Source organism: Macrobrachium rosenbergii, chromosome 16 (assembly GCF_040412425.1).
Source record: "Macrobrachium rosenbergii isolate ZJJX-2024 chromosome 16, ASM4041242v1, whole genome shotgun sequence".
Taxonomy (NCBI): domain Eukaryota; kingdom Metazoa; phylum Arthropoda; class Malacostraca; order Decapoda; family Palaemonidae; genus Macrobrachium; species Macrobrachium rosenbergii.
The window spans coordinates 13,356,226-13,369,840 of NC_089756.1; the positions used below are offsets into that span (position 1 = coordinate 13,356,226).

At 39.6% G+C, this 13,615-nt stretch overlaps 1 protein-coding gene across 4 annotated transcripts in view; it reads left to right on the forward strand.

The window, feature by feature from the left end:
- Positions 1-13,615, forward strand: part of wls (Wnt ligand secretion mediator) — a 174,434-nt gene that overhangs the window by 70,646 nt on the left and 90,173 nt on the right. For all 4 annotated transcript variants that reach the window (XM_067118400.1, XM_067118401.1, XM_067118398.1 and 1 more), the window contains exons 3-4: positions 1,596-1,701; positions 3,426-3,733. In XM_067118400.1, coding sequence (XP_066974501.1) covers positions 1,596-1,701; positions 3,426-3,733 — 414 coding nt within the window. The remainder of the gene's footprint in view (positions 1-1,595; positions 1,702-3,425; positions 3,734-13,615) is intronic.

Consider the following 13,615-nt stretch of genomic DNA (forward strand, 5'->3'; position numbering starts at 1 on the left):
GATCCGTAAACTCCCAGCATCCCTCAAGGCGCGTGATTTGAAACCTTCCGCAAACTAGGCCTATAATTATTTTTCCGCGAATATTTAAAAAACCATTTTCAGTTGACGTATGCTACGTCCACTTGACATTCGACAGACAATTTTAGTGGACGTATGGTACGTCCATTAAGCGTTTAAGGGTTAATGGCTTCCAAGTTGTTCTGCTGTTCCCTGGTAGTTGGGGGGGGTCTGTCACCTACACTAAAAGCTGCTGTGTGAGTTAAAAACTATGGCTATGTAAATTACTTGGTAAGTGTATATGAAACTTAATTTTATTATGAAAATATATTAGTGGGTAATGGCCTACGCATGTGGGCTTCGTAATGTGATCCACACAACCTAGGCATTACTCATCTAGCTAAGTAATGTAATGGTGGAGAATACCTTATAGGACTTTCCTGTTGGCCATGGGCCCAAGGGTCATGAGTGATTGTTTAAACAGTTGGAATAAAGATGCAGCTTTTGTGGATGTATCTCTTGGTTTTGGCAGAATGCAGATGAAGATTTTAATGAACAGTTAATTTTGGAAGATTTAATAAATTACAGTTCTAAAAAGTTGAAAATTGTATTGGCAGAAAGGTATAGAAATGTTCACTTGTATGTTTATGTTACTGTCCAGCACTGTCTGCATTCTGTGTAGCTTTATTGATTTTATGTACTCTACTAGATCAAGGAATATAATCAGTATTTGTTACAGGTATGTAGCATTTTGAATTTTACTTTGATAAACCCTTTGGACATTTTTGGAGTGGAGTATTATTGGGTAGGAATCAAGTTACACTGGTATGTTTCCAGTGGGTAATTGGGTTAAAAATATACGGCTGATTGCTAAAATTTAGTGCTGGCCTTAACCAGGACAACTTTTGTGGATTACATAGTCCAGAATCAAAGCTTCAAAGACAACCACAGGGAAGTAACAGTCTAATGAAGTTGCAGAGTAGTTGCATCTAGTCTAATAAAGTTACAGGCTATTTGGGTTCAATCTTTTTAAGTTACAGATAGTTAGATTCAGTCTTATAAAGGTGCAGGATAGTTGGATCTAGTCTTACAAAGTGGTATGGTAGTTGGGTGTAGGACTGTGATAATGGATAAGAGGGTTGAATCATGACAGCCAAATGTAAATAAAGAGCAGCCAGTTTTGTGAAAGTTATATTTGGCAACCTAAACATGACTACAGTTGATTTTGTATGCTATATTATTAAATAAGTAAAATTTTTGTTGTATGTTAGAATGTTTTGAATAAGTTTGTATTAATGTTTGTATTCATGATCCAAAGTTTTACCTAAAAGTTATATTTAACTGCTTTTGAGAGCAATTGTTTTCCTCATAGCTTCTACTTAATTTTTTATGTACTCTTTCCCCCCCTTTTTTTTCCCAGCCCGAGAAGAACCCTAAAAGAGTTCAGAGGTCTGGTTAAACAAATCATTTATAACTAATTAGCCAGTCTTATCTGTTATTTATTGTTTTTTTTTGGCAGGTAGCTTAACCTGTTGTTTTATGATAATGATACACATATCTCTTTTTCATAATATTGTTATTTTGCTTTTAACCAACAGATACCAACTCCTAAAGATGGCAAGATGCTGGACTATTCCAGGTGGCAACAGAATCTCATAGCAATTTTAACTATGGATGTTCTTTATAATGAGGAAGAGCAAGTTGGTAAGGGTTTTGTGCACTCAAGTTCAGTTGGTACTTGTTGAATATAAAATAGTATACAGTAGTTTGATGATAAAATAGTATAGTTTGATGAAACATTGGTGTTCACTCAGAACAGATGTTGTTGATACCACTTATGTTACAAAATAGGTGTGAATATGGTTACAGTGTATTTACCGTGTTTGACGGCGTATAAGACGCACTTTAAAAAAAAAAAAAAATGGCCTAAAAAATCCCCCTGCATCCTATGTACATAATGTAGGCTCAAAATTTATGAAATTTGCCAAAATTATACATGAAACGTCACGTAGATGTTGTAGCCTAGCCTAACATTCGGTGTTATCCTAATAACCTATTAAAAAAACAAAGTTTATTATAATTATTTATCATTATCACACTTACCATCACCGCAATTACTACTGCTAGTATTATAATCAATATCTACGTTGTTATTATCGATATTTTCATTAAAATGTGTTAATATCGTTATCGTCGTCTACAGCGCATCGCTGCATTCCACATTTACAGACTTACAGTACGTGTGCTGCCACCTATTGGTGATTATCTCGAGAGCTTTACGGATAACAAGGCTTCGTTCAGTTGGTAGTTGGCAATTCCTGTTAACATTTTCTTTACGCATAACAACATGGCTTCGATCAATTGGTGGTTGACAATTCCTGCTACCATTCTCTTTAGGCATAATAACAAGGCTTCGTTGAGTTGATACTTCGTAACTCGTGCTAGCATTCTCTTTTAAGAATAATAACATGGCTTTGTTCAGTTGCTCGTGAGACTTGAGCCGTTACATAGGAAACATTTTTATTTATTGGATTTTACGCCTTGATTGCATACTTTTATAATATATAATAGATATATATAACATATATTACCATAGGTAACATGTTTATTAATGTTTTTGTTGATTCTGCCGGTAAGAAACAATGTTTACAAATGAATGTGTTGCAATCTATTGGTAAACCCATGAGGTAGCTTTCAGCAGCAGACGAAACATTCGATCGTAGTAAATGGCTGATTGTATAATACATATTTTGATAAATATAAATATGGTAAATAACTTCTTTATTAATGTTTTTGTTGATTCTGTTGGTAAGAAACAATATGCATATGATAACCTAATATTACAGTTTTTACTTAGAAACAATATGCATATGATAACCTAATATTACAGTTTTTACTTACCAAAATCATATGAGCATAGTCTAGGAAACCTTATTTTTTTTTCCCTCAATGTCCTGCTGAAATTGGGGTGAGTCCTATGCAGACATGCGTCTTATAAGCCATCAAATACGGTACTTTTGCATATTAAACTTTCTTCTGAATCCTTACATTGACAAGCACTGGCTAAAAATATCTGTAAGACATGATAAATAATGAAGCCTTTAAGCCATTGAGTGAATGTTAGGGTTAACTGTTATGATTTCAGTATATCAGATTATTTCGTTTAAATACTGTACACTGAATTTTAGTTTGTTTTGTCGTTAAAAAATTTTGTGTATAGTATTAGTGTATCAGATTTTTTGTCTTTTAAATACACTGAATTTTAGTTGTTTTATTATTCAAAAAGTTATGTGTTTAGTATACTACTATAGTCATGTATGCTGTTTGTACATAATTTGGGATTTTTTCTTTCTCTTTTTAGCTCATTTGTTTTGGTTTATGGTTGGATTACTTTTCATGAATTCTCAAATGGGGAAATATGTTCACAGATCCTGATGCTGTCATGACTATAGAGGCTCGTCTTGGGTACCGAAATAAGGAAGATGCAGATAACAAGTGGACAGAATATGCAACTTCTATTGAGCAAAGACGACTTGATTGTAGCATAGATCCAGCAAGCCGTAAGCCAGGATACATGTATAGCTGTGCCCATGTTCCACTGTTTGAATTAGGCTCTTTACATCATGACTTTTATCTCCTGAATGTTCGTTTGCCCATAAGAACAGAAGAGGAGATGGAGAAGGGTTTAGGCCCCATTAATAATGGAATAGGACATGTGGCAGATATGTGGGTGGTAGTAAGTATTATTCTTCTCTTTCGTTTATACTTATGTGTTGGCAGGATATTGGAAACACCAAACCATTTCATCACTGTAATTTTGCAAGATTCAAATAAAATACACTTTTATATAAGTAACTTACCAAATAATTACATAGCTGTTAGTTTCCACTTTACGCGGCAGCTCAAAATTCAAAATTCGCAGTAGTGCTCTTTTGTTTTGGGTGTAGGTAGACTTCCCAGCCAACTTTCGGGGAAGAATAGGTACAACATAGCTAAAGAGCTCAATTCGCTTCTGCCAGTCAATGACTAAGCACTGGTTATTGAGCAGCTCTTGGTTTGTGTTCACCAGATGGTTGGATATCTTCATTTGGTGAAGTACTCTTTGTTTTTTGGTAGCGTTCAGCTGTCAATTAGCTTAGCTAATATTCGGTTAACTTTATCGATTGTAACTTTCCCGGTTTGGACTTTTTGACTAATCATGTCAGACTCTAGTTTGTCTAGCGTTAGGTAATACAGCAAAGGCTGCAAGACTAGACTTATTTCAGCTAAGTACGACACTCATACTGTTTGTAGTTCTTGTAGAGGGCAAATTTGCTTGCCTGACCTTAATTTTGGGGAATGTAAGGACTGGGATAAGGGGAAGTGGAAGGCTTTGCAGACACATTTAGATAAATTACAAAGTGACTGACTGAGAAAGGGAACTGCCAGGGCTGAAGCTAAGGCTTCCGCTAGTTAGGTTAATTCGCCGGGAGTTGATATTGCCGCTTTGCCTATCCCTCTAACACCTGTGACTGCCTTCTCTCCTATTTCCAGTCCTCCGACTTTTCCTGTTCCTCTGTTACCTGGCTCTTATTCATCTGAACCCAGTGCCATTGCCAGCTTAGAAGCACATGCAGATCAGAAATTTAATTTGTTCGTCAATACTGGTTCCCAGATTGGGAATTCTGTGAAAGTCCAAACGGACAAATTTAAGTGTTGGTGCAGTGTCAAGTGCCGTGTTAGTGGAGGGGGTGGGTACGCATCTCACCGATGCTCCTAGACCGAGGTCCCTGCTAAACTCCCCTTGCTCACCTGGGAGGAAGCAAACTAGCAGTCCAAGGGAGGTTGGTGGAGTTTGCCAACGAGCAGTTGCTTCCTCAACTGAGCCTGTCGTTTGTAAGTCCCAGGACTCAGAGGACCTCCACTGTAAAGGCAACCAGTTGATATTCATACCTTATCTCTTGTGATTCGGACTCACATGGGCCCAAAAAGTGCAGTGGGCGTTTTGCTAATGTTTCGAGGCTGTTGAAAAGGCCGGGCGCTTCGTTAGAAGTTGACTTATCCCCCCACTCGTAAGTGAGCTTTAGAGATGAACTGCAGCCTGCTCCCTTCATGTAGTTTTTGGGAGTCTTCTGTTAAAGCTTATCATGCCCATTCAGTGTCCAACGAGCACCCTGACTCCAAAAGAGCATCGATGTAAAGTGTCTGAGCGCCCAGTGTCCGAATGCCCATTGTATGAGCATTTAGTGTCTGCGCTTCCAGTTCGTGGGCGCCCAATGTCCGAACATTCCGAGTTGGAAGGTTCAGTGTGTGGACGTCAGGTGTCTGAGCGCCCAGTGTCCAAGCTTCGAGCTCCCGACTGTCTAGTGTCCTCTAAGAGTGTTGTGGCTTCTAAGTGTTCTGTGTCCGCTCCGTCAGTGAGTGGGCGCCCAGTGTCCGAGCATCCAGTGTCAGTGGGCACGTCCATTGATGGCCGTCCACCTGTCAGTAAGAATGTGGTGCCGCAGGTAGGACACCCAGTACCTGACATTTCAGGTGAGTTACCTACTGGAAGACCTGTTGTTGGCACCGATTCAATGCTAAGCTTGTTCCGGAAACCAGCCCCTGTGGTTCAAGAACCTACGGACCCTCCGATGTCGCCCATTCCTCTGTCAAGGAACCATTGGAAGAGGAACAGCCTACGTCAGTTATTCGGCTCTGCTAAGATATTTCTTGGTATGCCATCCTTCGTTCTTCTCTCCAGCCATCCCTTCTTTTCCGGGCTCGGCCTTTTTGATGCGGCTACCTGCAGGAACTGCCAGATTACCTCGTATGGTTCTGTCTTCTTCATCGAGGGAAGCCTTTGCCTGTATTGACGACTGGTTGTCGGAAAAGAGGGATGTTGGGAAAGTGGTTTTCTGTACGTCTCCCTCTCAATTGATATGGCACAAGTATCTGTTGTACGCAACTGGAGAAGTTCCTCCTTGAGAGTTTCTGCCTCCTCTCAAGGGGACTTCTCCAGTCTCATGGAGGCTCTGCTTTCTCCTCTGCAAGGATACTTTTAACTGCATCGGAGCTGGACCATCTTATTAAGGGTATTTTTAGTCTTCGAGGTCCTCAGCTTTCTTGATTCGATGATTGGGGCTTTAGCAAAGAAGATGGAAGACTGCACTACGCTTCAGAACTTCGCTTGGCATTGCTTGGGGGTTCTAGCTTGTGCTGATAGGGCAGTGAGAGACAGCACCCAAGAGTTGGAGATCATCTTTACCACAGGAGTTCTGAAGAAATGAGATTTGTGGTGCTCGTTTACCGTGAAGGGACGTCACACCCTCTCAGCGTTCCTCTCTCCTGTATGCTCCTTTAGACAGGACTAGTTTATTTCCGCAAGAGACTCTGAAACGAGTAGGGCCAAACTCCAGAAAAATCAACACGGACCTTCTCGTGCAGTCCACCAAGAGGAATAGGATCCCTGCACAAGCTACTTCAACGGCCACAACTACTAGGATGTGTTCTCCATTATCGCAGCAGCCCTTTAGAGGTGCTAGAGGTCGATTCCTGTCCCGTACTAGAACCAACCTCCGGATGACACAACCCGTCAAGAAGTCTACCGGCAAGTCTGCCCCTCACAAGTGAGTTACCTGTCCTCTGTGTCCCAGTAGGAGTAAGACTCCATTTTTGGAACAGGTGGAAGACTAGGAATGCAGAGCTGTGGGTACTAAAGCTTTTAAAAGAGGGCTATGCAGTCCCTTTCAGGGAGAAACTTACATTAGTAACCTCTCCCATCAGCTTAACAGCCTACTCAGTAGGCTTGGAGAGGTTCTCAGCCCTGTCTCGGGAAGTTTTAGCTCTACTCGAGAAGCAAGCTGTGGAGGTGGTCGAGGGTATCGGCACAGAGGGGTTTTACAACCGCCTCTTCGTAGTTCCCAAGTCATCGGAAGGATGGAGACCTGTCCTGAATGTCAGTGCTCTGAACTTCTTTTTTCAAACAGTGAAGTTCAGAATGGAAACAAACCAGTCGGTCTTGTCAGTAATCCATCAGGGAGACTGCATGGTCATGATTGACATGCAGGATGTGTACTTCCACATTCCAGTTCACCTGGGCTCCAGGAAGTATCTGATGTTCGTATTCCAGGACAGTCTTCCAGTTTCGGGCACTTTGGTTCGGCCTCTCCACAGCCCTCAAGTTTTTACTCAAGTTCCTTCCCCCCTGGCGAAATGGTTGCATCTGATTGGGATAAACCTCGACGACTGGCTCCTACACTCCCCCCTTGAGGTCTCGATGCATGGAGGACCCTCATAAGACACTTCGACACGCTGAAGAACTAGGACTATTAATAAATTTCAAGAAATCACAACTATTCCCAACTCGGTCAATTCTATATTTGGGGATAGTGATAGATTCTCTGAATTTTCATGCTTTTCCGTCCCAACAAAGGATTCAGAATTGTCTCAGGAAAGTCTGGGACTTCATATCTTGCCCATCCTGCCCGGCCAACACATAGATGAGTCTTCTGGGAACCCTTTCTTCCATCGAGAAGTTTGTTCCATTGGGCAGGTTGCACACCAGAGTGCTGCAGTTTCACCTCGAAGCCAACTGGCGCGGGAAGGTTTTCCTGGACTCGTTCATCTTCAACATCACCCCTGAAATCAAAGACCTTCGGTGGTGGCTGGTAAAGGACAGGCTTGCGACAGGGAAGTCTTTGACTACAATGAGCCCTAACCTAACGCTGTACTCAGATGCTTCAGATCTGGGGTTGGGGGCTCTTCTCAATGACATGGAGGTTTCAGGAACATGGTCTCCAACTTAGAGAAACCTTCACATCAGTGTGAAAGAGTTAAAGGTAATTCATCTAGCCCTTCAGTATTTTGCAGTGTAGACCTTCAACAGGACAGTGGCGGTCCATTCGGATAGTGCGAGTGCCCTGGCCTACATCAGGAACCAAGGAGGGACTGATTCATTTTTGCTCTATGAAGCAATCCAAGGACTTTCTTTTGTGGGCACAAAGCAACAAGACCCGTGTTGTGACCCGCTTCATCCAGGGCAAGATGAACGTCCTTGCTGGCAAAATTGAGTCGTGGCAAACAGGTTCTACCAACAGAGTGGACACTCAATCCACAGGTGTGCACCGACCTGCGGAGGCTGTGGGGAAAGCCATCGATAGACCTGTTTGCAATGTTGAAGAACCATAGTCTACCTCTATTGTTCTCCTGCTCTGGATCCTCAGGCATGGGCAACAGATGCCATGCTTCAGGATTGGTCCGATTTCGACGTATACGCCTTCCCTCCCTTCAGCATGGTGAGGGAGGTATTGAAGAAGTTCAGCACTCACAGCAACGTGTCAATGACCCTAGTTGCTCCCTTTTGGCCACATAAGGAGTGGTTCCCAAATCTTCTAAGCCTGCTGATGGATTTTCCAAGACTACTTCCTCAGAATAGAAATCTCAAACAGCCGCATTTTCACAGATTCCATCTAGGGTTATCCACTCTCTCTCTTACAGGCTTCAGACAGTCAGGGAGCTTGTCAGAATGAAAGGATTTTGAAGGAAGGCTGCAGAAGCTATTGCTAAGTGTAGGCGACGATCTTCTGCTGCAGTCTACCAAGCCAAGTGGGCAGTCTTTCGGAGTTGGTGCTGAGAGCGGAATATCTCCCCTTCTCAGACATCTGTAACCCAGATCGCAGATTTTCTGTTATTTCTTAGAATCTTGAAGGGGTTAGCGACATCCACCATCAAGGGTTACAGGGCAATGTTGAATTCCATATTCAAACATGAGGAGTGGACCTATCTTCTAATCAAGACATTGGTGACCTAACAAAGTCTTTTAATACTAGTAAACAAGAAAAACATTCTAAAGTCACTTGGGACTTGGACATTGTCCCCAAATGGCTTTCAGGACTGCTGTTTGAACCTTTAGAATCATCCTCACTTAGGAGCCTGATGAAGAAGACTATTTTTGATGGCTGTAGCTATGGCTAAGAGAGCTAGTGAGCTACAGTAAACCCCCGGTATTTGCCGTGTCATGATTCACGGGCTCACCTATTCGTGGATTTCTCTATGGAACATATGTACACATTATTTGCTGAAAGTTCGCCCATTCACGGTATTTGTCACTGAGAAATATTCACTGATTACTGTAATTTCATCTTATTTTCATGACCAAATGCACTTTTTGTGATAAAATTATTAAAATACTCAGGTAGTGCTCGAGTTACAATAATTCACCTTATGATAATTCGATTTTGCAATGGGGTGAGCAATTAATACCGATACGACAATATTTATAAAATATTTTTAAATTTTGCAAGGGTGCAGGCAGCAGCGTACAATCAGGCAGCGAGAGAGGCTAAATTACAATAGACCAACTTCTTTTTTCCTCCATCCCTTTATCCCATCTTCCAGTTAAAAAAGTAAAAGAGAATGATAAAATTATTGTTAGTAACGTTATATTCTTGCGTAAATGCGTACAGCCATAAACTGTTGTTTTGCTTATCACCGAATAGGGTAACAACAGCCGTTTTGCTTGTATTTCAGCCTCGTATAGTAATACACAATTACCGTAAACTGCATTTTTATTGAGTCTTTCATAAAAAACCCTCCAAAATTTTATCATTCTGCTGTTTTGAAGCCCGAGAGAGAGAGAGAGAGAGAGAGAGAGAGAGAGAGAGAGAGAGAGAGAGAGAGAGAGAGAGAGAGAGAGAGACTGCCTCACCACTTATCTACCAGAAAAAGACTTGGAATTTCACAGAACTACAGTGCTCCCCCATTTTTACTTTAAGTATCATCATGCATCAAATATAGCTTAAATTATTATCCTATTACTACTGTATTAATCTTTGAAATTATATGATTAATATAATTTCAAAGTCATCTTAAACATTAGTACCCTTTTCCAGCCAGAGAGAGAGAGAGAGAGGTTTATCTCTTTAATCTCTCGAGGAATGTTAATCCATTTCTCTTTACTGCGACGGACAACAAAAAATAGTTTTTTTCTTTGTCTTCCAAAGATGTACTACTACTTTTACTACGCATTTTTAAAACACAGTGAATACACACACACACACACACACACACACACACAAACAGTGTGCATAGGTAAAGAGACTCAAATTAGCAGTATCTTTTCCTGAGAGAGTGAAGGGCTGGACTTAGTATCTGTTTGTAATATACCTATCCATTTCTCATTCTACCTTTTGGAGAGAGAGAGAGAGAGAGAGAGAAAGGAAGGAAGGAAGGGAGAGATTTATCTTCTACCCTTAGTCAGAAATGTCAAGTAATTTGACATATTTGACAGTTCCACCCTCCCCATAGCTTCAAAGCTTTGGGCAAAAGGCAGGGTGTGATATTTCTTTGTTTAAAAGTTGAAATAATTTACTTTAAAAATGCATAAATTTTGTCATTTCAGTATATTATTATTATTATTTAATGTTATTAATATTTGAAAATTAGCACTTATTATTAGGTAAGTCATTTATTTATCATGCAAACATGGTTAGTCCTCACCATCTCCCACGAATTTGTTAGAAAATTCTTGTGCTGTCATTCTCTCTCTCTCTCTCTCTCTCTCTCTCTCTCTCTCTCTCTCTCTCTCTCTCTCTCTCTCTCTCTCTCTGATGTTGGAGAGAGAGAGAGAGAAAAATAAATACTACTCACCCTCCTTTTAGTGTATGCAAAGCCTATGATTGGTTAAAATCCCACCCTTCCTGCCAATAGCATGTTGTCAAGGAGGGCGGGAGGGGGAGGGAGGGTTGTTACAAGTTGTTATTGGCTACTGTCAGTCCCTGTGGCCAATAGCATATCGTCATGGAGAGAGGGGGTTGCTATAAGCTCTGTTATTGGCTACTTCTAATCCCCCGAGCCGATATTGTCTTGTAAGCTTACGTCAAAGCAGTAAAAAAAATTTGTCACACAAGCGATAATGGAATTATAGTATTTTTTTATGTTTATATACAGTAATCGATATTTCTTTGAAGGATATATGCAGTACAGAGAGAGAGAGAGAGAGAGAGAGAGAGAGAGAGAGCGAGAGAGGTTGAATGAAGTGATTACGTCAGTAAGCAGTTTTATGATTTAACGGGATTTTAATTTAACTTTTATCGATACTTTGCCGTGGTTACCCTAATATTAATATCTTAAAATTAGTAAATAATTTTTTCATCATAAAAAATGTATTTAGTCATGAAAATAAAATAAAAATCAGTAATTAGTGAATATTGCTCTATGAAATTTCCGTTGTATGCGTTGACCAAGGCATCCCAAATATTACCATCGAGATCATAAGAAAACATTACTTTTAATCCTTTGGGTGTCTTGAAAACAGCGAGTTCTGGATTTTTATTATTGAGTTTTTCATAATAAAAAACCCTCCAAATATTGACCATTCTGCCAGTCTGGATGCATATTTCTTCCGATCATCATCAGACTGGCGTTATCCGGAATACCGTCGAAAATCGTAAGAAAACCTTACTTTTAAACCTTTGGATGTCTTGAAAACAATGAATCCTGCATTTGTATTGAGTTTTTCATAATAAAAACCCTCCAAATATTGACCATTCTGCCGTTTTGGGTGCATATTTCTTCTGATCATCGTCAGACTGGTGTCATCTGAAATACCATCGAAAATCGTAAGATAACCTTACTTTCAGTCTTTGGGTGTCTTGAAAATAATGAATTCTGCATTTATATTGAGTTTTTCATAATAAAAACTCTCCAAATATTGACCATTCTGCCGTTTTGGATGCATATTTCTTCTGATCGTCATCAGATTGGCATTGTCCGTAATACCGTCGAAAATCGTAAGAAAACCTTACTTTTAATTCTTTGGGTGTCTTAAAAACAATGTATCCTGCATTTACATTGAGTTTTTCAACAGAAAAACCTCCAAAATTGACCATTCTGGAGCCATATTTCTTCCGTCGGATCAGCGTTGTCAGTGTCGTAAACCTGGAACGTGTTGTAACCATGGAAATAATTTTTTTATGAATATATTTGAAAAGCATCGTAAACTTGGAACATCGTAAGCCAAGCCCATCGTAACCCAGGGACTGTCCGTACTGCTAAATTTAAACTGCAAGTTGTTGCTGAAGCTGAGAAAACAATGTTCAAGCTGCTAATGACTATAAATTATCGTGCTTCAGCAACATGCATGAAACTCAATTGTAATTAAAATTGGAGAGAAAGTATTTTAAACTACTGGGCATGAAAGAACACATTACTGCTATTTTTACTCGATAAACGATAAATATGTAAAGCTCGTGTCATGATGAAATCATGTGAAAATAGCAAACGGAATCTTGATTTTTTTCACACAAACAAACGCCCGAAACAGCCAACGTCATCTATTAACGAAAAAATTAGCTGTTAATTTCACAACGAGACGTATATAAATTATATTTCGACTTAAAAACCCTTCGTATGATAAAAAATAACCTTGCCCCATATAAATAAAGTATCTGGAGATTCATTTACTCTAACTAGAAGCAAGAAAAGAGCTCTGAGCCGAGTTAAATAAAGCAAAATAAACTTACTGCGTAATCGATTTCCAAACAAAAACATTGATTGCTATGGTTGCCATTTATAATACAAAAGCAATATAAGAATATACAGTAAACCCCAGATTCGGGGATGCATAACCCCCAGAATAGCTGAAATTTACAAATACTTAAAATCCCCTCTAAAAACACTTAGAAGTGCCTATTTTAATAGTTCAAACACAAAAATACCTCTAAAAATGCTTGTACCTGAGTATTTTAATAGTTGTATCACAAAAACTTCATGTAGTCATGAAAACGAAATGAAAATACAGTAATTAGTGAATATTTTTCAGTGAAAAATACCACGAATTGGCGAATTTTCTTGGAATAATGTGTATATATGTTACATAGAGAAATCGGCGAATAGGTGAGTCCGCAAATCTTGAGACCGTGAATACGGGGGGTTTACTGTATACAGTATTATTGGATACAGTGAATTAAGGCACAACATTTTATAAGATCCATGGAAAAGATGCATATTCGTTATGTTGATGTTTGTATAATACAATATGTGAATATAGAGTACAGTATAATGTAGGCTAGGCTGCTGTATATGTATACGATATACCATGGTGTAGGCTAAGCTAATTCTTGTTTGTTATTCAAGTTCTCTTTGTATTGAATTATCGTAAGTCACTCTGCGTGAACCTCCAGAATGAACAGATATTAGTAATTACTGTACCGTGTATGTATAGAGTATACTCTATAGTGTAGGCTAGGATACCATATATGTATACATGGTACTGAATACCCTAGTGTAGGCTAGGCTATATTCGAGATACGTTTTTTCCAAGAAAGGATGGTTTTTTTTTCCAACAAACAATGGGGTTTTTTTTTGGAACCTAACCCCATCGTAAGTAGGATAATACTTGTGTAAGCATTTTTAGTTTTTTTGTGTGTTTGAACTATCAATATAAGCAGTTCTAAGTGTTTTTAGAAGGGTCCTAAGTATTCGTGATGGGGCCCTTACTGTACATGCTATTGATAAGAGAGATAGGCTTGTTGACTTTGGGTTTCTTGACAAAGAATGAGGACCCTGCTAACCCCTGGCCACGTTCTTTTTCAGGCAAGAGCTTTTCTGAGATCCTGGGCCCAACCGATCAAGAGAGAGTCCTATGTCCAGTAAGGGC